The sequence below is a fragment of the Malus sylvestris genome, chromosome 4 (genome assembly GCF_916048215.2).
Source record: "Malus sylvestris chromosome 4, drMalSylv7.2, whole genome shotgun sequence".
Lineage (NCBI taxonomy): Eukaryota > Viridiplantae > Streptophyta > Magnoliopsida > Rosales > Rosaceae > Malus > Malus sylvestris.
Window position 1 is genome coordinate 12,081 of NC_062263.1, and position 23,987 is coordinate 36,067.

The 23,987-nt window shown below is 37.1% G+C and overlaps 1 protein-coding gene across 2 annotated transcripts; it reads left to right on the forward strand.

The window, feature by feature from the left end:
• The first annotated feature begins 1,938 nt into the window (after positions 1 to 1,938).
• LOC126618909 (uncharacterized) lies at positions 1,939 to 23,853 on the forward strand. 2 transcript variants are annotated; one of them, XR_007621886.1, is made up of 24 exons: positions 1,939 to 2,202; positions 2,363 to 2,472; positions 2,561 to 2,633; positions 3,119 to 3,180; positions 3,671 to 3,812; positions 7,022 to 7,240; positions 7,358 to 7,424; positions 8,018 to 8,417; positions 9,131 to 9,278; positions 9,385 to 9,545; positions 9,907 to 10,006; positions 10,660 to 10,734; positions 10,853 to 10,987; positions 18,159 to 18,248; positions 18,477 to 18,659; positions 18,749 to 18,853; positions 19,894 to 20,052; positions 20,272 to 20,316; positions 20,454 to 20,675; positions 22,371 to 22,477; positions 22,585 to 22,638; positions 22,724 to 22,796; positions 22,923 to 23,177; positions 23,424 to 23,853. XR_007621886.1 is itself a non-coding variant. In XM_050287123.1 (23 exons), exons 1-23 carry the CDS (start codon positions 2,062 to 2,064, stop codon positions 23,082 to 23,084), a joined length of 3,033 nt encoding a protein of 1,010 aa, XP_050143080.1. In that variant the 5' UTR covers positions 1,939 to 2,061; the 3' UTR covers positions 23,085 to 23,422. The 2 variants fall into 2 exon arrangements, 1 of the variants encoding a protein (XP_050143080.1); XM_050287123.1 differs by lacking the exon at positions 23,424 to 23,853 and having other exon boundaries at positions 22,923 to 23,422.
• The last annotated feature ends 134 nt before the right edge of the window (positions 23,854 to 23,987 follow it).

Below are 23,987 nucleotides of genomic sequence, written 5' to 3' on the forward strand. Positions count from 1 at the left end.
CCGCATCCTGACCATCGTTACCTACTACCATTCCGTCGTCACATAGTGGTTGAAGCAAGTCCTCAAGTCCCCCAACACCAAAAACGACGTCGTTCTAGTCGGTTTCAATGCAGAGGACAAGTACACCGGTAGCTCGGGACTCAAGGAATATTCATACCAACTCCCCACCCTCAACATCGAGTCCCACACCCTCATCTACCACATTCATTTCACCTGGAACTACGGCAAGGTCACGTCGCGCTTCCTCATCTCTTTCTTCCAAGACCCTAGGGTTTTCGTCGTCAGCCGCGACATGGCCACCGTCTCGTGGAAGCTCAAAGCTCATAACCAGATTGAGATCAGGAACACCGTCGACCTCAATGAGCTAGCGATCAATGGGATGAAAAGAGACGACCTGAATCTCGACCGCTATGATCTCGGACGGCTGATGAATGTTATACTTGGGAAGAAGATGGACGTGGTTTGGCCTAAGAATAAGGTCGAGTGGTTTGGCTATCAATATCGATGAGAACTCGGAGCTGAAAATGTCAAGTTCTCCACAGTCAACTCATATCTGTGCTTCTTGATCGCTTCGAAGTTGATTGACGTCATTGATTTCACTGCTGCTGGTCTCTCTCTCTCTCTCTCTCTCTCTGTTCTCTTAAGTTATTCCATTGATGATTGAGGGTTTGAATGTTAGGGTTTTGGATGGAGAATTAAGGGTATGAATTTGGGGGAATTAATCAGTGAATTTCCATTGCATGAAGAAATAAAGGGAGAGGTTTCGAGGGAGAAGGGGGTGCACGGGTGGAGAAAACGAAGAAGGTGAAGGGATGCTCGGGTGGAGGGGATAGAAGGGTGTCGAGTGGGGAAGACGAAGGGGGTTATGAGTTTTTTTATACTTTTATTTTTATTTTATTTTATTTTTTTTTTTTGAATTTTTAATTTCCATGTGGACCCCTTAATGACACGTGGTGCCTAGTCATTATCTATATGGGCTCCATGTCATCAGTTAACGGAAGACTTAACAATCAGACTAACGAATGTATGAGACTATCATAAAATTGACACTTTAAGTATGACTCTGGGACGAAAAAAACTTCATGTACTAAAGGTTGAAAACCACGAAACTTGAAGGTGGTAAACTGAGATTTACCTTATTTATTTTATATACATATTTTTACTTTTTTACTTTTTTTTTTTAACAAACGATATTATCTATATTAAAAGGTATATTTTTAGTTTTATATCTTTATAAAATCTTGTTCAATTGTTTTATAAAATACCTACTTTGGTTGAAATTAATTTTATGAGAATATGTGTAGCATTTAAAAAATATTTATTAAAAACAAACAATTTAGTACTTAAACTGATTTCAATTCTGATTCATATAAATAAGTAAACATTTTACATGAAATCTACATGTCATTTCAACTCCGATTTCTGGCAATCTAGTAAACAACTTCAATAGAAATCTAATTCTGATTTCATCTCATTCCAATTCATCCTCAATTCAATTCTTTTTTAATTTAATTTCTCTTGTTTTAATTACGGATTAGTAAATCAACTATAATGATATTACATGAAGTTGCAATGATAAACAAATCTAATGGGTAAAATGAATTTTTTTTAAGAAAAAAAAAAGGAATGGTGGCAAGCATGGTTATCTACCCTTTCTGGATTTGGCGAGGCTATAAAGAATTTCACCATGTCTGTAGTTGGGGTCAAGCAGACTCTCCAACTCAGAGCATCGAACACATGACCTCCCATATCCTTTTGCTTATAGGAAAAGCAATGAAAATGATTTGAAAACTTTTAATTTAAAGACAAAATAAAGGGTAAAATAAATAATATTAAGATTAATTTTTTAATATAAAAATATAATTTTTTGTTAAAATAAACGATACCAAAAATCTTTTCGTTAAAATCCCAAACTACAATCTGTGACCTTACCACTGGGCATGGCTGAAAACAGCTGAAATTGGTTGTAAGAGAGAAAAAAACCCTCTCACGATAAAAAGGAAAATAAAACCAAAACAACAAAAACTTGTCATCAATTTCTTAAGAGGTAGAGAAGCAGCAATGGCGCTCTCGGCGTCTGACCTGCCAGCCATGTACTCGCTGCTGGCCAACTCTTTGAGTGGCGACGAAAATGTGCGGAAACCGGCGGAGTTAGCGCTTTCGCAGTCGGAGGCAAGGCCTGGTTTCTGCTCTTGTCTGATGGTAAGCAAAGCAGCAGCTGTTTTTCTTAATTAATTAATATTAATTAATAAAGAAATTAGGGTTTTAGTTTTTTGGGGCAGGAATGCGATCGATCTTGGTTGTTTTCTTTCTTGGAGAGATTTCTGAGAAAATAGAATGAATGCTTGTTATTGTTATGCAGGAAGTGATAACTGCCAAGGATTTGGTAGCTCATGTGGATGTTCGCTTGTTGGCTTCAGTGTATTTCAAGAACAGCGTTAATCGCTATTGGAGGCACCGGCGAGATTCGTCGTAAGTATCTCTCTTCTATCTCTCTCCCATTAGCAGCAAAGCAAACCCTTGACCTCTATGTGGTGTGTGCTGAAACGTGTGTTTTCAGGGGAATCAGCAACGAGGAGAAAATGCATCTGAGACAAAAACTCTTATCACACTTTGGAGAAGAGAACGATCAGGTGTTCAATCATTTCCTCTTGTCTTTCATTTCTTCTTTCTTCTTATAACATTACAAGTTTTTGTTATTTTTTATTTTCTGTTGAAAAAAATTTGAAAATACCGTAAGCAATTTCAAGGCCGATTATCTTTACTGGCATCCTCGAGGAAGATTAGACCCATAGTTACTGGAATTGGAAACAATATTGTACCAGTTTTACTTTTTTAACTTCTCTTTAATTTTGTTAATTGCTTCTTTTTTTTATTTAGACTATTGCAAACTTTGCAATTGCCCTTCCATTATGTTATAATTTCACATCTTCGAATTTGATAGGACTTTCTTTTAGTAGTTTTAGTTTAATACGATACAAGCTCTCCTTCTCTCTTCCTCTCCCTCCCTCCCTTCCTTACTCTCTTAAGTTTTAGCATTTGGTGATTCAGAAGTTCACTCAAATTTAGCTGCTACTGATTTCCTGTTTTCTTCTTCTTTCTCTTTTTCCCAACACAGATAGCAAAAGTGTTGGCCGTGCTTGTTTCCAAAATTGCTCGTATTGATTACCCCAAAGAATGGTATGAGTTTACTGTAACTTCAGCTTCTTTGTTTTCTATCTCAAATGGACCTTGCAGGAAAGTTATAAACTTATAATCTCGTTGAGCTTTATGTTACTTAAGATTTCTCTCCTTAACCAATTCTTCATAAGAAATGTGAACTGGGGGAAAATTTTGAAAAGAGCCACATGTCTCAGGTGTATGATGCAGAAAGCCAGAATGGACATGGATCCCATTTTTTGCTTAGTTTGAAGGAAAAGTGAACCCAGAGAGAACTGTATGGGGAAATAGATTTTTTACTGTTGAGATGAGATTTTTTATTGTATCATAATTAGGATAAACTGATGGATGAATTGTGATAACTTTAGAACTTTAGAAGTGAGCATCAACTTGTTTATTTTGATTTGTTATTTTCCATACTTGCAGACTTTTATGCCTTATCCCCTTCTTTGAATGTTCCCATATCAAGTGCATAACTTGTGCTGATCTATCAACATAATGACATGTTCAGGCCACAGCTCTTATCTGTTTTAGCACAAAAGCTTCAATCAACAGATGTTCTTTCTTCCCACAGAATTTTTTTGACCCTCTTTCGAACTTTGAAGGAACTATCCTCTAAGCGTCTTATCTCAGACCAAAAGAACTTTGCAGAGGTATACACTACTGTACACTTTCCTCTTTTCTTTTCTTTTTTTTTTCTTTTTTTTTCTTTTTTTGCTTTCCTACAAATTCAAGTTGCCTTCCATTTTCTCTAATGGTCTTATTGTAAAATTAACAATGTGCTGAAATGTGTTTCTGTTTCATTCCTTTAATTGTTGAACTAGATATCTTTTTTATGGTTTTCATTCCTCTATAACAATAAAACTTGCTGATTATGACTGGGTCTCGGTGTTAAAGCCTTAATGGCATGGTTAAGGAAGCTTGTGCTTTATTTATTTTTTCTCTGTATAGCTTTAAAGCATGTATGGGGTTAAGCTAGATATGCTTTTTCTTTAGTTTAGTTCCTGTTATAGTTAAATATTTTCTTATGGTTTTCATTCCTCTACAACAATAAAATATGCCTTGAGCTGCTAGTCATATCTTTTATGGAGCAATCTTTTGTAATTGAGATTTCAATCGCTGTTAATCTTTATAATTTGGTTGAGGCTCTGAGTAGGCAGTGTGTACCTTTAATATGATGCCCGTGAAGGAGCCGAAGTTTTGCTGAGCCTGGTTGTATGGTCTCGTGAAAGTTAACAATCTTTCAATAAAAATTTATAGTAATTTCAGATTGATGACATACATATTTTTCTTTTCTTACTACTGAGTTCAAAGCTGATTTCTTGAAGAATGTCTTGATTGACACAATTTCTAAGCTCTATCCGCCTGTAGTGTGAAGCAGTGTTTTTAGGGGTGTGGATCAGGTCGAGGTGTACAGAGATATATTTATATAAAAATATATATACATATATGTTAAATATAAGTTTATATGCCCAGTAGAAAGTATTTTTTCTCCATTTTTGTTGACACAACCAGTGCTTCTTTTGTTACCATTAGACCAAAAATTGCAGACAACTGTATGAGAATTTTATATTTCTCCAAGCCTTTTAGCAAATAGGTATTATTTTATTTGGTATTGATTAGCCTCTAATTAAGTTTTGGCCTATTTCTATAATTTGTTAGTAGCTTTTATTAATTTTTATCAAACTGATGCTGACTTTTCCAACAACAACAACAACAACAACAACAAAGCCTTTTCCCACTAAGTGGGGTCGGCTATATGAATCCTAGAACGCCATTGCGCTCGGTTTTGTGTCATGTCCTCCGTTAGATCCAAGTACTCTAAGTCTTTTCTTAGGGTCTCTTCCAAAGTTTTCCTAGGTCTTCATCTACCCCTTCGGCCCTGAACCTCTGTCCCGTGGTCACATCTTCGAACCGGAGCGTCAGTAGGCCTTCTTTGCACATGTCCAAACCACCGTAACCGATTTTCTCTCCTCTTTCCTTCAATTTCGGCTACTCCTACTTTACCTCGGATATCCTCATTCCTAATCTTATCCTTTCTCGTGTGCCCACACATCCAACGAAGCATCCTCATCTCCACTACACCTACGTGTTGATGCCTCACCGCCCAACATTCTATGCCATACAGCATTGCCGGCCTTATTGCCGTCCTATAAAATTTTCCTTGAGCTTCAGTGGCCTACGACGGTCACACAACACGCCGGATGCACTCTTCCACTTCATCCATCTAGCTTGTATTCTATGGGTGAGATCTCCATCAAATTCTCCGTTCTTTTGCAAGATAGATCCTAGGTAGCGAAAACGGTCGCTCTTTGGTATTTCCTGATCTCCGATCCTCACCCCTAACTCATTTTGGCCTCCGTTTGCACTGAACTTGCACTCCATATATTCTGTCTTTGATCGGCTTAGGCGAGGACCTTTAGATTCCAACACTTCTCTCCAAAGGTTAAGCTTCACGTTTACCCCTTCCTGCGTTTCATCTATCAACACTATATCGTTTGCGAAAAGCATACACCAAAGAATATCATCTTAAATATTAAGTTTGTGATCTTCGCTAGATTGCTCCGGTCATTAGTGTGGATAAGTATGCAAATGGATAGAGACAGGAAGCAAACACAAGATGTACGTGGTTCACCCAGATTGGCTACGTCCACGGAGTAAAGGAGTTCTCATTAATTGTGAAGGGTTTACACAGTATATAGGTTCAAGCTCTCCTTTAGTGAGTACAAGTGAATGATTTAGTACAAATGACATTAGGAAATATTGTGGAAACTGATGCTGACTTTTCCGAACAACAAAAAAAAAAAGATAACTTTCAACTAACTTTTCTTTGTTAGTGGTCACGGGACCTTATCATTTATTTTCTGTTGGCAAGCAATGAATGCAGTGTAGCTTCATGCCAACCACATAGTTAAGCTGCCAAATGGACTTGGCACAGAGCTGCACACCTGATGTAGAGTAGAGAGATTTTATTGCTGTTGAAAAATTAGGGGGTGCCACAATCTTTTTTGTTTAAAAACATTTGAACATCCAGCAAAAACAGACTATAGTTCAAGAGTTCTATGCTTTCTCTTCGAATGCACATTTAGAGCACCAAGTTTCGCTGAGGCTTAATTTCTTCAGGACTTTCGGGAAACTCAGCAATGTCCAAGGCATTTTGGGACCGCCTTGCCCTGAAATGGCTTTTTGGGCAGTGAGAATCTTGAACCTCGTACTGTACTTCTGGTCCATCCTCATTGTTTGACATAATTTTTAGTGAATTTTTCTGTTTTTCGCGGGGACTGACTCGAGTTCACTGAGCTGGGCCCATCCAGTCCATGAATCTCACTGGACCCTTATTTTTTTCCACCTATGCAGATTTTGGACCAAAATTTAAGGGCCAGGTTGTTGTTGGCAGTTTGATCTCCTAATATATTTTTGTTTCCAACTACCAACTTGCTTAGTGCTCTGTACGATCTTTACAAATTTGATTGGTTGATAAATAGTTGTTACTATCATCATCAACACATTGACATAAAAGCAAGGACACATTACAATCTCATTGGTGGGTCATTGTGTAGGTCTGTTGTTTATATTTTATAACTAAGATTTAAAACATAAGGCCATCTCCAAACTCAAAATTTTTACCCAAACCCTCATATTAAGTGGTTCAAACTGGTCTTACATAATGACTTACATGGAATAGGTTCATTACATATTAACTGTGTATTAATTCAGTTGTTTCTTTGTAGTGAATTTTGAAGCTTAGTGGTTATTGTCAACTATTAGTGGATTTGCTCTTTATTTTGGGGATGATATTTTACTTGTATAATTTATAAACAATCTTGTATGAAACCTTAATATTTGTTGACATCTTTTGCAGATATCAGCTCAGTTCTTTGATTATAGCTGGCACCTTTGGCAGAGCGACATGCAAACAATTTTACATGGTTTTTGTACAATTTCTGAAAGCTATAACTCAAATGCATTGGAGCTACATCAGGATGAGCTTTATCTAACTTGTGAGCGATGGCTGCTGTGCTTAAGGATAATATGCCAGTTAATAGTTTCAGGGTTTCCAAGTGATGCAAAATGTCTGCAGGTAGTTAAAACCACACCCTTCAAAAGAAATGAAAATTGGTGTTGGTGTGCACCAACGCCTTTCATCAATATGCCTGTACACAAATGTTCATAATTAACTGATCTGTGTATTTCTTAGGAGGTCCGGCCAGTGAAGGAGGTCTCGCCCCTGCTCTTGAATGCCATTCAGTCATTTCTCCCATATTGTGAGATATTGTTCTCCTGTCCAATTTTTTAACAGTTATTGTGGTTTCTATACAAACTTTGTGTAATTGTATGTGTTTGCCAAATGCCTCTGTATGCTCAAGTTCGTCACCCTATGTTTGGATAAAGGATTTTTAAAAGTACCGAGGCTTTAGACTCGATCATAAAAAAATGCACTACAAGAACACTACCAATGAACTACTCAAGCACAACAAAGCTAATCCTAGAGCGCTAAAAATACACTACAAAGACACTAAACAAGGGACTTTCAAAATGACTCCTTGAAGTCATTTAAAAATTCTCTCAAATATACTGCATCTAGTCTTTCAGGCCCCTCTATCTAATTTTGGTAGTGCATTTCTAACATATTTAGCCTAAGTTCCTTGAAACTTTAAAGTCCCTCATACAAACATAGGGCAAAGGTCTCAGTATATCAACTGCTGTTTAAGATCCACTAATTTACGTTATTTAATCAGTTTGACTTTTTACAGGTGTCAATTTCCCCTTTCCATGTGTATATAATGTTTAAATATATATTCAAGGTTGCAATATGTTATTGCTTAACATTTTTCTGAAGCGTTTCCTTTTATAACAGATTCTTCCTTTCAGAAAGGACATCCTAAATTTTGGGACTTTATAAAGAGGGCATGTACTAAGTTGATGAAGGTTTTAATTGCAATTCAGGGCAGACATCCTTACTCATTTAGTGATAAATGTGTCCTTCCAACTGTAGTGGATTTCTGTTTAAAGAAGATAACAGATCCTGAACCAGATGTATTATTATTTGAGCAGTTTCTGATTCAGTGTATGATAATGATTAAGTGTGTCTTGGAATGTAAAGAGTACAAGCCAAGTGTTACTGGTCGGGTGATGGATGAAAATGGGGTTACACTGGAGCAAATGAAGAAAAACATATCCGGTGCAGTTGGTGGCGCCTTGACTTCCCTTATGACAAGCGAACGAATAGTATTCTTGTGCAACATATTAGTAAGAAGGTAATGATGTTCTAACCTCTCTTTCGTTTTATCTACTGCTATGGCATCATCTTGCTTGGTTTTTCCTTGATGTTTGAGATTTGGGGGGGGCGATGGGGGAGTGCTATATTTTGGAGATGTCTTTGGTACTTCACTAAGTTGAATAGAGATGTGTATAATGAAACGATACACCGATTTGCCCAGTACTTTGGGCTTCTGGTTAAATTTGTTTAAGGTAATGGGTATTTACCTGGATAACCCCAAGGGACTGTTTTTCCTTCCTCAAGGAAACCCATACTTTGTTTTGGAAGGTTAAGAAAGCTAAGGATTATGTGGGGTTGCAAGATTCAGGCTTTGCTTTGTGTGGTTTGGTTGGTGAGAAGAAACAAAAGGATTTTTGAAGATTATGTCAGAGTTGGTTTAATGGAGATGTGGGACAGAATTCCGGTTTTTGTCAGCCCTTTGGGCATCTGTGTCTCTTGAGTTCAATGGAATTTCATTCTTCTGAATTTGGCATGATTGGAAGGCGGCTACCTTCTAATAGTTTTAAGGCCTTTCCAGATCTTCAGAGCTGTTTTTTTTTATTTTTTCAAATTTTCAGATTGTTTCCCATTGTTTGGGTTGGTTTGCACCCCCATGCCCCCCATGTTTTTTTCTCTCTCCATTAATACAGTCATCTCTTTATTAAAAAAAAAATGCTATTTGTAAACTTATTTGGGTAATCTGCTGCACAGGTATTTTGTTCTTACATCAAGTGATTTGGAGGAGTGGTACCAAAGTCCTGAATCATTCCATCATGAGCAGGATATGGTTCAGTGGACAGAAAAATTAAGGCCATGCGCTGAAGCTTTATACATTGTTCTATTTGAAAATCACAGCCAGGTTGGTACATGTTTATACATGGTTTTGTTAAATTATTGTTCCTAAAAGAAAATTATATTTTGAGTTTTAGAATGGTGCTTATGTGATCTTAGTTTATTTATTTTAGCTTCTAGCTCCTGTTGTGGTTTCCATCCTTAAAGAGGCAATGAATGGTTGCCCAACTTCAGTGACTGAAATAACTCCAGGGTTGCTTCTAAAAGATGCTGCTTACGGTGCTGCTGCATATGTTTATTACGAGCTCTCAAATTACCTGAGCTTTGATGATTGGTATGCCTATTCTATGCAAGAATATCTATTAATTTATGCATGTCTTGCATTAGGTTATCCAAAATTTAGGTACCTTTAAATTGTTGCAGCATCTATTATGGTGGTGCTTTGTGAAATTGATTTATTTTGCGGAACTCACATGATATAACTCTTATCACATGTCCATTTCATTATTACAACCTTATTTTTTTTATGTCAAATACCAGAAGCTATGCGCAAATTCTCATAATTTTGAGCTATGCATGTGATAGTATGCTGTCATGTTTTCTCTTCCTTTTTTCCGTTTTCTTCTTAATATAAAATTTTTAGTGAACTTTGACAATTTTTCTGGATGAACGATTGAACGATTGAACGATTGCAGGTTTAATGGTGCCTTATCCCTTGAACTCTCAAATGATCATCCAAATATGCGTATCATCCATCGGAAAGTTGCACTAATATTGGGACAATGGGTTTCTGAGGTAGCAATTTGTCTATATATCACTAATCAACCATATTTTCATGTGCCAACATTACTAGTTTTGTATTCCTTAACCTTTCACATTCAACAAAGAAATTGGGATAGATAAGGAGAGATATTTAGTTAATAATGTTCTCTAAAGGAGGAGAGGTGCATGTACTTAATGAAGATTTGATATATGTTGCAAGCAAAGTTTGTTCCATCAAGTCTAGTTAGCTTCGAATGTTTACATTTATGAATAGGGATATAACATTGGTCATGAACTTTTCATATCCTTCTGTTTTGATGTATACTCTTCCCTAAGTAAATTATAGAGCCCATGGCAAACAAGCATATATGGAGAGAATAATAGTAGGACTTGTTTTCTTCTGTTTCCCCTTGATATTATTTCAACACCAGCAAATTAAATAGATTACAGAATTCAATGGTACCTTGTGAACTGTATATAAGTTATGGAGGTATAGGGTGTGGTAGACTACTCTGATGGATTTTCAAGAATCAATGGAACCACTCTCTCTTGTGATATTTATTATGGCAAGCTGATCCTTGATTCATTTATATTCCATTTTGTATATCTGTTAGTCATTCTTGCCCAAGTGTATCTACTAGCTTACGGAAAATGAATCAGTTTTGTTTGTTTTACTTTATCGGCAGATTAAAGAGGACACAAAAAGGCCAGTTTACTGTGCTTTGATCAGATTGCTACAGGACAAGGACCTATCTGTAAGGGTATGTGTATTCTTCTTATGTAGATATTCTCCCCTTCATTGCTTTGAGGTTACTAATGCTGCTAACATTTTGTTGGTGCTGCTTGTTCAATTACTTTAGTGTGCTTTTCTTGTTTTAGTTGGCAGCCTGTAGGTCTCTGTGTTTGCATATTGAAGATGCTAGCTTTTCAGAAAGAGAATTCATCGATCTTCTCCCTATCTGTTGGGATTCATGTTTTAAGTTGATTGAGGACGTTCAGGAGTTTGACTCAAAGGTATGTTCCCCTTTTGCTCTTCCAAACATCTGCTGTTTCACTTGGAAGCAACCTGCTTGAATACTTTTCAGTTTTCACCTTAAATCAATTACATTCACTACCTTTTGTGGTGGCTGAGTAGCCACTGTGGGGTGAGCAGTGGCAACTTACCCCACTGAAGATGTTGCTTTCATTTAGTGTTGCAGGGTGAATTATGCGTCCAACCCTAATTTTTTTTAGTTTATGGGTGGGTGGGGAGGAACAATTTGCCGAGATGCCTAGTGGGCACTCAGCTGTTCTTTCTCATCATGTTTTTTCATCCTTCCTCTCATGTTTTTTCCGTTATCTCTTTCATACATAAGAAAAAGCCCTAAAAACCATAAATGAAGGTACTCTAACAGGCCCTTAGTATTGATCTTTCTATATTAGAGTTTTTGTTGGTGGACGTTTTGGGTATCTATTTATTGGGAGCTGATTTTCACACACCCCTCTTTATTTTTCTGGCCATCGGATTGAATATATCAAACAAAAACCACGGACATGATTCAACAAGGGTGTGTAGGAGGAGAAAAAGGTGTGCGTTTATCATTTCCCTTGTTTTATAATGGGTAGTAGGCCCTTATTACTTATTTTATGTTACTTGGGTTTATAATCAGTGTTTTAAAAAACGGGGCGCGCGTAGGCAAGGCGGCGGTGAAATCGCCTCTACCTAGTGGGAGTAGGCAAAGACTCGCCTAGATGTGGTCGAGGAGCGCCTGTGGCATTTGATTGGGCATCGTTTTTGTTTAAAAGTTGCCGGAAAATGATTTTGGTTCAGTTTTAGTTGCCGGAAAATGATTTTGTTTAAAAGTTTCGAATGAGTTCAGGGATTATTCTCTCTCATATAGTGTTGGGATATATTAGCTGCCGTAAAATGATTTTATTTCAGTTTTATTTACTTGTAAATAGATCTACTTGAGAGGTCTTAGCTAGTTTTGCTAGATGGTGGATTTCTTATCCACTATTTTGTAATTCATGGTTTTGTTTTAATAAATTGTTATCGTTTCTCCTCACAAAAAAAAAAAAAAAAAAAAAAAAGTTGCCATAATCTGGAAAACTTTCAGATGAAGATGAATGCCACGGCGTCGTTTGGAGTGTTTTTCAAACTGACCCATGACAGCTGTACCCCAGCTGTCCAGCATAATCTCAAACTTTCCAGCATATTCCTTAGTATATTCTCCCAACATATATTATTCTATTAGGTTTTAATTTTAATATTGTTTTATCGATTTCAAACATTTCAATAAAAACACCTTTTTAACTTTATATTATTTTTTCCTTAAAATATGATTGGCCAGCAAGAAAAAATAAGAATTTTTTTGTTTTTGGTTTTTTTTATAACGTTATATATTCTTTTTCCTTAAAATGTTTTTTTCTTTTGGGACTCTTAAGTATTCCTCTAAAATATTATATAAATACATAATATACTAAAAATCTTAAGTCCCGTGAGGCGAACCTCAAGGCTTTCGCCTAGGCGGGGCTATCCCTAAAAAGCCTTGCTTATGCCTTCACCTTTTAAAACATTGGTTTATATGCAGTGCTACTTTATGGTAACCACATACATAAGAGCCAAAAGTACTTAGCAGTTCACACAGGGCTAGAAACCCGATTGAGAGATATGTTGCCTGCTAGAATTAAGGGGCCCCACGATCTTAAACAAAATCATTTTCCAGCAACTAAAACTGAATTAAGTAACTAAAACTGAACCAAAATCATTTTTCGGGCTTCAAGCTAATCCAGCCATCCATGTACTTGCATTGCGGCCCGTCCATTAGTTCGATGATTCTTCTTCTCCTTATTGATAGCTAGTCCTTGTGGAGATGGCTCGTTTGGGACTCCTTCTGGAAGGCTAAAAGTGTTTAGTGACAACCAAAAACGCTTAAGACTTCTGACTATGCTTGGTAGAATAGAAGTGCTTTCTGGAGAAGCAGCTGTCAGGTGCTAATAGGTGCACTTAGATTTTTAATTAAAAATAGGGTTTAGTGTTGGATCATTAACAAAAAATTTCACATTTATAATAAATGCACTTTATCAAAATCGCTATGGGCATAAGTGCTTTATAGAGAAGCAATCCCAAATGGGCCTGTGTTTGTCACATAATGCGTTTGACATTTATGTTCACTATTAGGGAGAATGACAAGTCATCCATTTCAGTTACTATAAAATAGTTAGTTATATGTAAATGTGATTAGCTGTGCTAATGATTGTAGGGTTGTTATAAGGTTAGGCAGTTAAGGGGTATTGTTGTAAATAGCCAAAGGCTATATATATATATATATATCCTCACAGTGTACAATTATTTTGTTAAGTCAATACAATTAGAAAACTTACAGAGGAAGTTTTCTGTTTCTATATGGTATCACACCATTTTGCTTAACAGCATCGATTCCTCCTTCCGCTCAAATTGATCGATCGATCGATTCTTGCTCGATTCTTGATTGATTCCTCCTTCTCAGATTCTTCAATTCTTCTTCTTCGATCTTTCTTACCTCGTGATTTCTGCAAGATATGGTGGTGCAATCCTCTTCGACACCGCCTGAATAGTCTTCTCCGTCGATCCAAAACCCTAATTTCTTTGGTAATCCAAGTCCTTTGAGTTCCTACACCTCTCTTACAATTCACAACATCGGCAGCATGGTGCCGATTAAGCTGAAAAGATCAAACTACCTACCATGGTGTGCATTGTTTGGCCCAATCCTCAGGCGATACAAGCTTCTTGGAATCATTGATGGAACTGAAGCATGTCCATCGCCATTCCTGTCTGATCGCAGCATCAATCCTGCATTTGAGGAATGGTATGAAAAAGATCAAAATCTTTTGATCTGGTTTAATTCCACACTTTCTGAGGAAATCATTCCTTTCACGGTTGGGGTTTCCTCTTCTCATGACCTCTGGGTGAAGCTTGAACAGAGATTTGGTGGAATTTCAGAGGCTCACATTCATCAATTGCGGTCGTGTCTTCAATCGGTTCAAAAACGATTTCACTCTATCTCTAAGTATCTTCAAGAAATCAAAGAGATCTCCGATTCCTTGCAAGCTGTTGGTGCCTCTGTCTCTAATCGAGATCTCATTGCAGCCACTCTTCATGGCTTGCCTGATGAATTTGAGTCATTCATAGACTCAATCATGCTTCAATTGTCCTCTACATCTCTTGATGAGCTCCATGGTCTTCTTCTCACTAAGGAATTGTCTATGGCTCGACGCAAAAATGTCAGTTCATCTTCTGCAACTGAGCCTTTTCAAGCTTTCTCGGTGCAATCTCAACCCCCTCTATTATCCACTCCATCCGTGTTTGCTGCTCAGCACCAACTCCAATCATGGCACCAACCAAAATCTCACAATCGTGGCAAGAATAATCAGGGCAATTCCTTCCCTCATAGAGGCAATCGTAACTTCCATACCAACTGTGGTCATTACTCCAACAATCGTGGCAATCGCAATTATCAAAGCCCTCGCCTAGCTCAAGGTTCTTCCACTTTCAAAGTTCCTTGTCAAATCTATGGATCTACCAGTCATGAGGCTATTGACTGCTTTGATCGCATGAATCTAGACATTTGTGGTCGGATTCCTCCAGCCAAACTCGCTACTCTGTATGTCAATCACTCTGCCAAACCATCTCCATCTTGGTTGATTGACTCGGGTGCCACCTCTCACATTACCAATGATGTTGCCAATATTTCTTCTCCTACTCCCTATACTGGCGAGGACAAAGTGTATATTGGTGATGGTAAAGGACTTTCTATTCAATATATTGGTTCATCATTCTTACATATTCCTAATAATTCTTTTGCTCCGCAATGTTTTACATGTTCCACACATGAAACATAATCTCTTGTCTGCCTATCAGTTTCTTAAGGATAATGATTGTTCATTAATCCTTGACCCTTATGGATCCAGTGTCAAGGATCGTATTTCGGGGAAGATGCTTTTGCGGGGACCGGTTAGAAATGGATTCTATCCTCTTCAAGCCTCAAGTACTTCTTCAATTTCTATTGTTTCTTCTCAAAAAAAAAAAAAAAAAAAAAAAAAAAAAAATCTTCACATACAGCTTTGCTTGGTATTAAAGCTCCTGTTAAAGTTTGGCACCGGTGCTTGGGTCATCCTTCCTCCTCTATTCTCCGTAGGGTAATTTCTAATCATCCACTGGCATTACAAGGCAAGTCCACTATTGATTTCTTCTGCTCAGATTGTGCACTTGCAAAGAATCATAAGCTGCCCTTTGGAGTAGCTTCTTCAAAAACAACTCAAAGTCTTCAACTTTTGCACTGTGATCTGTGGGGTCCAGCATCTGTTATTTCAAATAGTGGTTTCAAGTACTATTTGCTTCTTGTTGATGATTTTAGCAAATATAGCTGGTTCTTTCCTTTGAAGTCCAAGTCCGATGTATTTTCTACATTTGTTGTCTTCAAATATTATGTAGAAAATTTACTTGGAAATAAAATCAAAGTTCTGCTTTCAAACTCAGGTTTATGCAGCAACCAAACATCCTCTTCCTGTTGATCTTGATTATGTTCCTAGTACTTACTTGCAAGCTTCTAAGCATGCTCATTGGCGAGCAGCCATGCAAGATGAATACAATGCCTTGATCTCTACTGGTACTTGGTCACTAGTCCCTTCTAATCATTCTCAAAATTTAGTTGGCTGTAAGTGGGTGTTTCGAGTTAAGAAAAAGGCTGATGGTACTATTGATAGGTACAAAGCTCGCCTTGTAGCAAAGGGTTTTCATCAACAAGAGGGTATTGATTTTCAAGAGGCTTTTAGTCTGGTTGCAAAGCCGGTTACAATTTGTATCCTCCTCACTCTTGCTGTCCAATATAATTGGTTCCTTAATCAATTGGATATAAGCAATGCTTTTCTTCATGGAGACTTGAAGGAGGATGTATACATGCAACAACCTCCAGGATTTGTTGATCCAACTTCTCCTAGTCATGTTTGCAAGTTGAGAAAATCATTATATGGACTAAAACAAGCCCCCCGAGCCTGGTTTGACAAACTCTATCAAGCCCTTCATTCTCTTGGATTCCATCAATCATCCTCTGATGCATCCTTGTTTGTTCTCAATGGTCCTCATTTGGTTATTGTCCTAGTGTATGGTGATGACATTCTTGTGACTGGTCCAAACTCTCACCTCTGTCAATAGTTTATTAAACATCTCAGTTCTAGTTTCCAGTAAAGGATCTTGGTCCTTTACACTACTTCTTGGGCTTAGAAGAACACCGATCTTCACAGGGCATTTTTCTACATCAAACCAAATACTTATTTGATCTTCTCAAGAAAACAAACATGGAGGGTGCAAAACCGTGTTGCACACCTCTTAGTTCCGTGAAACTTGATCATAGTGGGCCTCTCTTGTCCAATCCCACTGAATATCGTTCTATTGTAGGCGGTTTACAATACCTAACTAGGACTAGACCGGACCTTGCTTTTGCTGTGAACCAGATCTGCCAATTCATGCATGCTCCTAGGGAACAACATCTTCAGGCAGCTAAAAGAGTTCTCTGGTTTCTTAAAGGTTCTCTTTCCCATGGTCTGTGGTTCACAAAGGGTCCTGTCCATCTTTCAGCCTACTCTGATGCTGATTGGGCCGGCTGTACGTTTGATAGACGTTCTACAAGTGGTTACTGTGTGTTCTTAGGCTCCAATCTCATTAGTTGGAGTGCCAAGAAACAAAGTACAGTGGCTCGGTCCTCTACAAAAGCTGAATATCGCTCCTTAGCTCACACAGCTGCAGAACTCACTTGGGTTTGCAAAATTTTTAGAGATCTTCACTTCCCTCTACCTACACTGCCTAAACTTTGGTGTGACAACATCTCCTCAATCTCCCTAGCATCTAATCCTGTCTTTCATGCTCGCACTAAGCATGTTGAGATCAACTACCAATATATTCGAGAATTGGTTCTCGCTAATCTTCTTAAAGTACAGTTCGTGTGCAGTGAAGACCAATTGGCTGATCTCCACACCAAGTCCCTGTCTAAAAGTCGATTCAACTAAATGTGATTAGCTGTGCCAATGATTGTAATTAGTTAGGGTTGTTATAAGGTTAGGCAGTTAAGGGGTATTGTTGTAAATAGCCAAAGGCTATATATATATCCTCAGTGTACAATTATTTTGTTAAGTCAATACAATTAGAAAACTTACAGAGGAAGTTTTCTGTTTCTATATTCACACTAAACATGTGTATCGTGCTAAAAGGTGTTATAATTGTGACTCTCCTCTACTGGGTCTTGCTCTTTGATGTATCCGGCAATAGACTATACTTATAAAAATTAGGGTATAACTAGAAACACACAAGATTTATACCGGTTCGGCAAAACTTTTGCCTACGTCCAATTGTGATTTCTCTGGTTAGAGAAACCACAGCTTCATATAGCATACAGTACTTTTCCAAACCCTAGAAGTAATCTCTCTCTCCTCTCTCGGCTGTCTCTGTTTTTTCTTTCCTGCTTTTCGGCCTTGCCGCACCCTATTTATGGATATAAGGTGCGGTTTACTGAACCCTCTGCATATTTTCAGGTTGAGCTCTAATTTGGCATATATATTTTAATATTAGTCTGTTTATCTCTTTCCTCATAACGTCGATAGAGAATTAAAATCTATAATTTACCTATGGTTGTATTAGTGGACAGATGTCAAGCTTTGAATGTGATGGTGAGCATACACCATAGTTTATAGTGGGGAGCAAAAATGCACCCCCTGAATAACATCTTAATGTTTTCATGAAAGAAGAAAGAAAATAGTAAAAGTACGGGGATCCCATTCCTTAGTCAGGACCAGGGCCTCCTCGTGAGCCATAGTGATAGTGTAAACATATAAGTTAGCCTTGTCCTATCCAAAGCACATGCACCCATCTGACCAAGTCGATCCCTTTCTGGTTGCAGGGAAATCAATCCTAAACAAATTAGGTCGCTAACATAGACAAGCCAATTCCTAACAAAAGGATAGGATTGGGTGTTCTTATACTGTTAAATTTCTGTTATTTTGAAGTACATGTGCATTAGTTCTTGCATTCAGTCGTGTACAGTGTCCTGTTTTGTTAACAGGTCTGAATTCACCAGGAAAATCTTGATAATTTCTGATAAGAAATTTAAGTATGCCTTTTAACAGATTGCTCTTGGCTTAACCAAAGTCCCTGTTCACTTTCATTTATTTTCAGGTTCAGGTTTTGAACATGATTTCTGTTCTTATTGGACATATGAGTGAAGTTATGACATTTGCAAACAAGCTGGTTCTATTTTTCCAGAAGGTAGGAGAACATTTCTTTATTCTTCAGTGCTATTTGTTCTCCTACTGTTCTAAATGTCACAATACCTAATGTACTAGGACAGAATGATTTTTGAAATGGATTTTGCAAACGTATGCAATGTTGAGTTAGGTTGAGCAACTTCATTGTTTTGAGGTACACAACAGATGGCTGCAGAGTGCTTCGATCCTCAGTCTCATTTGATATTGTTTCTTTTGTTTCTTTGCAAAGGCTTGGGAGGAATCTTCCAGTGAATGCCTTCTGCAGATTCAACTTCTTGTTGCTTTGAGGAACTTTGTAGTTGCACTTGGCTATCAGTCACCCATTTGCTACGATATATTACTGCCCATTCTGCAAAAGGGAATTGATATAAATAGCCCTGATGAGCTCAATCTTCTTGAGGACAGCATGCTGGTTTGCCCTATTAAGTTTGTCTTATTACTTTACCAGCTGGCATCATCCTTTTATTTAATATGCTAAATGCAGTTAGCTTAATTGTGCAGTTATGGGAGGCCACACTTTCTCATGCTCCTACTATGGTGCCTCAACTACTTGCATATTTTCCCTATCTTGTAAAAATCATGGAAAGAAGTTTCGATCACCTGCAGGTAAGAAATCTTGACTCTGCATGGCCTGTCTGTTATATTTTTTGGTTTTTTTCTTTTATTCTGGAACTTCTTTTTTGTTATTTGATCCTTCAAATTTTACTCACAATCTGCCAATGAATGGATGCTTAATATAGCGTAGGATAGAGTGCATTACACAGTTATAGTAATAGCTATTCACATTGCTTTCAACATATGGATACGGATTTACATCGTGCATTATCAACATATCAAGAATTCCTTGATGAAAGAAATATGGTATCATCAGATTTTAGTGAAGCTTCTGTGCTTGAAATGGATATACTCCACTCTTGAATTTTTCATGAATTGGGATTTAAGGAATAAATATTTGAAAACAAAAACACCCTTGGGAAAATTACAACAGAAGTTGGTTAAACGGTTGTTTGAAATATAAGGCAAAACAAGGTTTAATGTGTATTCTTATGACAAGAAATTTGACGTCGTTTCCCTAATAAAAGTCTAATAGTTAATGTTGTTATATTTCTGAATTGAAAAGATGTATCCCTGATTTTTTTTTTCTTGCAGTGAGTTAAAGTTGATTTAAGATGACTTTTATATGACTCTAATGATGGTATTGACTGCTGTTCTCCATTTATCGAATGCTCACACCCATATTATTCGTAGCTTGTTTTGCTAAATGATATTCAAACTGAATCTACCAAACTTCTGAGGGTGGAAAATGGACAAGTAATTATAAGATATACTGCTGTTGTAAAATTTACTTGTAGGAACCCAGTTCAATTTCTGATCTCATCTATACGCCGAGTCCTGTTTTGAGAAGCTGTCTGTTTTTAGTTGCACATTTTGGGAAACTTTCTCAAATCTCAATTAGTTTAGAGATTTCAATTTGTAGGCATTGCCTCTATTATCTTGGCACTGTTTTTTTTTTTTCAGAAAATTTCCCTACAAATATTTCTGTTAGGACCCCACTTTTTTAGCATTTATTATCGTTAAAGGTAGTTTGGTGCTCATGCATTGTTATGTTTGTCCGTTGTAATATTTCGACTCAAAATTATTGGCAGGTTGCAGTCGATATAACTGAAGACTACATTATCTTAGGTGGATCCGAATTTCTTAGTATGCATGCTTCAAGTGTTGCTCAAATTCTAGATCTGGTTGTTGGAAATGTGAATGATAGAGGACTACTTTCAGTTCTTCCTGTCATTGATATTCTAGTACAGGTAACTGATTAAAACTTGCAAGTGAGAGTAGACAGTTGATTAGCAGGCCATTTAGACAATCAACTAAGGTGTTGTGAAATTACTATAAGCTTTGTAGTAAAGATGGAACTGCCAAAGCATTCTATACAGAATATCTAGTTATTATGTTATTGAAGCATGCTTCTAGTGACTATGTTTTTAGAACCATCATGGACTTCACTATCTTATGTTGCTTTGCAGTGTTTCCCTATAGAAGTGCCCCAGTTGATCAGCAGTACATTACAAGTGTGGTTCTTTCTTTTTAGCTCCTTGATATTCTTACTTTATAGTATTTCATGTTTTTGTCCTTAAAAAAAGTTTATCATATGATGCCTTTTGGAGCGTGTCTAAAGCTGAAATTCTTTTCTGTTCAATGTTGTTAGAAATTAATTGTTGTATGTTTGAGTGGAGGCGACGACCAAGATCCTCCTAAGACAGCTGTTAAAGCATCTGCAGCTGCCATCCTGGCAAGAGTTTTGGTTATGAGTACCAATTACCTAGCCCGTTTAACATCAGAACCATCACTTTTGTCGTTCCTTCCGAAGTCAGGTGTCCCAACTGAGGAAAATGTACTTCTTTGTCTTGTTGACGTATGGCTTGACAAGGTTAGTACAGTACAACATGCATCTCCATTGCAAGGATACTTCTCAGGATTGTTCAGTTTTCCCTGTCTTCTCTTATATTATCAGACCAATACTTATGTGTATGTTTTCAGATGCTGAATTTAGATGTTTTATCAATTTGTGTGTCTACATGCATAGGAGGGAGTCCCAACCGAAAAGGATTAAATTTTTTTACAACCCAACCCTCACTAAAAGAAAACATGAGCTGAGCCAACCCTTCCCAATAAAAACAGGTCAGGTTGTGTTGAAAATTGGGTTATAATAGTCTTTAAATAAAATATTGCTTAAAAAAGCCAATGTACTTACTAAATAGGTCCAAGAGCCCTTCTTAAAAAAATATCCTATACAACTTCAACAAGAAATTGCAAGAAACTTTGTGTTTGCAGACAAGTAAATGTTAGGATTTGGTTTGTCCTTTGTTAAAGTCCTGTTTTGTTTGGATTGTATTAGGAAAGCCAAAGGTGCACATATTCTTGTCCTAGAAGGATTAGGAAAGAATTAAGTTTTCTTGTACAATTAGATTTGGAATCCTAAAAGCATAAACGAAATAGGAATGCAGATGTGTTTTCATATCCCAAATAGATTAGGTGCGTTAATCAGTAAATAGGAATGTAATCCGCACCCGATACTTTTTAGAAGCCATGGTTTCTCTGCCCAGAGAAATCACAACTGGACATAGGCAAAAGTTCTGCTAAACCAGTATAAATCTTGTGTGTTTCTAACTTTTTAGTTATTCTCTATTTTTGCTACATTTATTCTATTGCCGAATACATCAAAGATCAAGATCCGGAGGGGGGTCGAAATTCTAACAGTAAAAGCTCCTAGGTCAAATCTGACATAAGCCTGCTTTTAACCCCAAGGCAGCCCCATAGGTGAAATAGGACAGTGCATTGTTTTACTCACTAGTTTATGCATATACAGTTTCACCAGTTATGTCGCTTAATTGGAAAGTTACTGTTAGTGTGGAGTTTCCATAGATACTTCTTTTTCGGGTGACCATTTTGTTGTTTTGCTGATTGCTTTTTGTTTTAACTTTGTGGCATCCTGTACTAGCAATAAATTTTTGTTTTCCTTGTATAAAATAAAATTTTAAAAAATTTAAAAAAAAAAAGAAGAATTTATATACATTAAAAATGTTAGTCATATTTTCGGGGAAGAGGAATGAGGCTTTGCTTGGAAAGTGGTTGTGTAAATTTCAAACAGATATGGTATGCTGTAATCTGAAGTAAATATTGGCTGCAGGAAAATGGGCCATTAATTTTATATATTTTTCTGAATATTGTTACAATATTATAAAGTATTATGATTCATATTAACGCATTTTTGTTAAAGTAGAGTACACTGGAGTTATATAGTGCCAAGACAACCCTAATAAGAGTTATAATGTGCAACATGATCCACAGTATTGAATATTGTACTTGTTGAACCGAATATAATGTGTAAACATACTGCTTACACATACGGATATAATGCACAGGAGTACAAGTTTCATCATTTTTGCTTGTAGTGCCATACACACATAGTAAATAGAGAAAAAAATTTCTGCTCATACTTGTTGAAGTGAACAATGAAATATGTTCTTATGGAAAATGGATAGTGGGAATGAGTTGGATTTTCTGTAAGTTCGTTTCTTATTGCCTTTCTGGTGTGCTTACCAAATAAATTATTTGGTCACAGGTAGACAACGTATCTTCCATCCAAAGGAAGACATATGGCCTAGCCCTTTCAATAATTCTGACATTAAGACTTCCTCAAGTCCTCAACAAACTTGATCAGATCCTAAGGTATGAGCTTCACTATGAATTTGGTCAATCATCTGCTTCCTGATTAATAATCAGTGATTATTGATGATCTTTCTACATTGTGAAATGATGCTTATTTACACATGCAGTGTGTGTACGACTGTAATTTTGGGTGGGAACGATGACTTAACAGAGGAATCGAGGTTAGATCCCTTATGATTCTACTTTGATGTGCTTGCTCATGTCTGAGAACTATTTTACTATTTAATTTTTCCTAATGGACAACAGTGGTGATAACATAAGCTCGAGCGGGTCCCTTAGCAAGGGTACCATTCTGAGTAAAGAATTCAGAAGAAGACAGGTAAACTACTCCTTTCTCCTTTTTGGTCCTCTTTGATATTACTTGTATTTCTGTAGTCCAAGGTTATATGAATCCATGTCCATGTGGGGTACTATTTCCTGATGAAGAAGTTATATCCCACTGCAGCTCAAGGTTTCAGACCCTATCAACCAAATGTCTCTAGAGGCTTCAGTGAGGGAAAATCTCCAAACATGTGCTACCCTTCATGGAGAATCTTTTAATAAGGCGATTGGTTGCATGCATCCCTCAGCATTTTCACAATTGAAGCAGGCATTAAAGATGGAGTAGCTGGCTTTCTTACGTTTTTATTTTCCCAATCGATTGGTGGTTTCATACTCATGCTCAACGCCCTTCAGATTTTCTCTGTTCTCCAAATATTGGGTGAGTTCTTCTACAAGGTGAAAGGATCTTTCCACCGAAGGGTAGGAAATATTCAGGGGGATGGAAGTAGCATTATGGAAGTAAATAATGTGTTGAGCTGATCTCAATATTGTTTTAGATGCATGCCTTTCTAGTAGTGCACATACACGGCGATGATCATTGTCAACTAGTTTGATATATTTCTTTATCAAAATACACAGTTGTAAAGCTAGAGTCTAATGCCATATAAATTCCTTTCCATTCCAGGTGAATGAAGTTTGAAGCATCGTGATTACTGGTCCCCGTATTCATTGGTTTTCATAGTTTCTTGGGCTGGATTTTGATGTCCGTTTGTGTCTTGAATTTCATTTGCATTGCTCTTAGGCAACAAGAGAGACTCTATATAGATTGCCAATCTTGTCACTGCATGTGACAAGCGTTCATTCACCGAGGTAAAAAAGAAACACATAGCAAGTGATTCGTTCTCGAGTAACCAATCCAGCTCTGATATGATGATATCCCCTTGTTATGCGCTGCCTAGAAAAGATAACTTTTTTGTTTTTTTTTATTTGTTATTTGTTAGAGATAGATGTGAGGGCATTGGGAAAGGCGTGGAAAATTTACACGGAATGGAATTATACTTTTTTTTTTAATTGTTTTCATTTTGTGTACTATACAAACTATATTATTTTTTCCACATCCTTCGTCGCAACCCATACGTATTAAATGATTGAACGTTAGGGAAAATTTAGAAATGTTGCGGAGTGTCATTTTAAAGAGACTGTCTTCCCACCGTTAGGGAAAGATAAGAACCTCAACATTTCTAAAGAA

Bases quoted from the DNA above. Each gene is read 5' to 3' on its own strand.
- LOC126618909 (XM_050287123.1), top strand. From the start codon at position 2,062: ATGGCGCTCTCGGCGTCTGACCTGCCAGCCATGTACTCGCTGCTGGCC. The intron at 9,279-9,384 runs GTTGGTACATGT...TATTTATTTTAG, and splicing joins TATTTGAAAATCACAGCCAG to CTTCTAGCTCCTGTTGTGGT. The intron at 10,988-18,158 runs GTATGTTCCCCT...ATTTATTTTCAG, and splicing joins TTCAGGAGTTTGACTCAAAG to GTTCAGGTTTTGAACATGAT.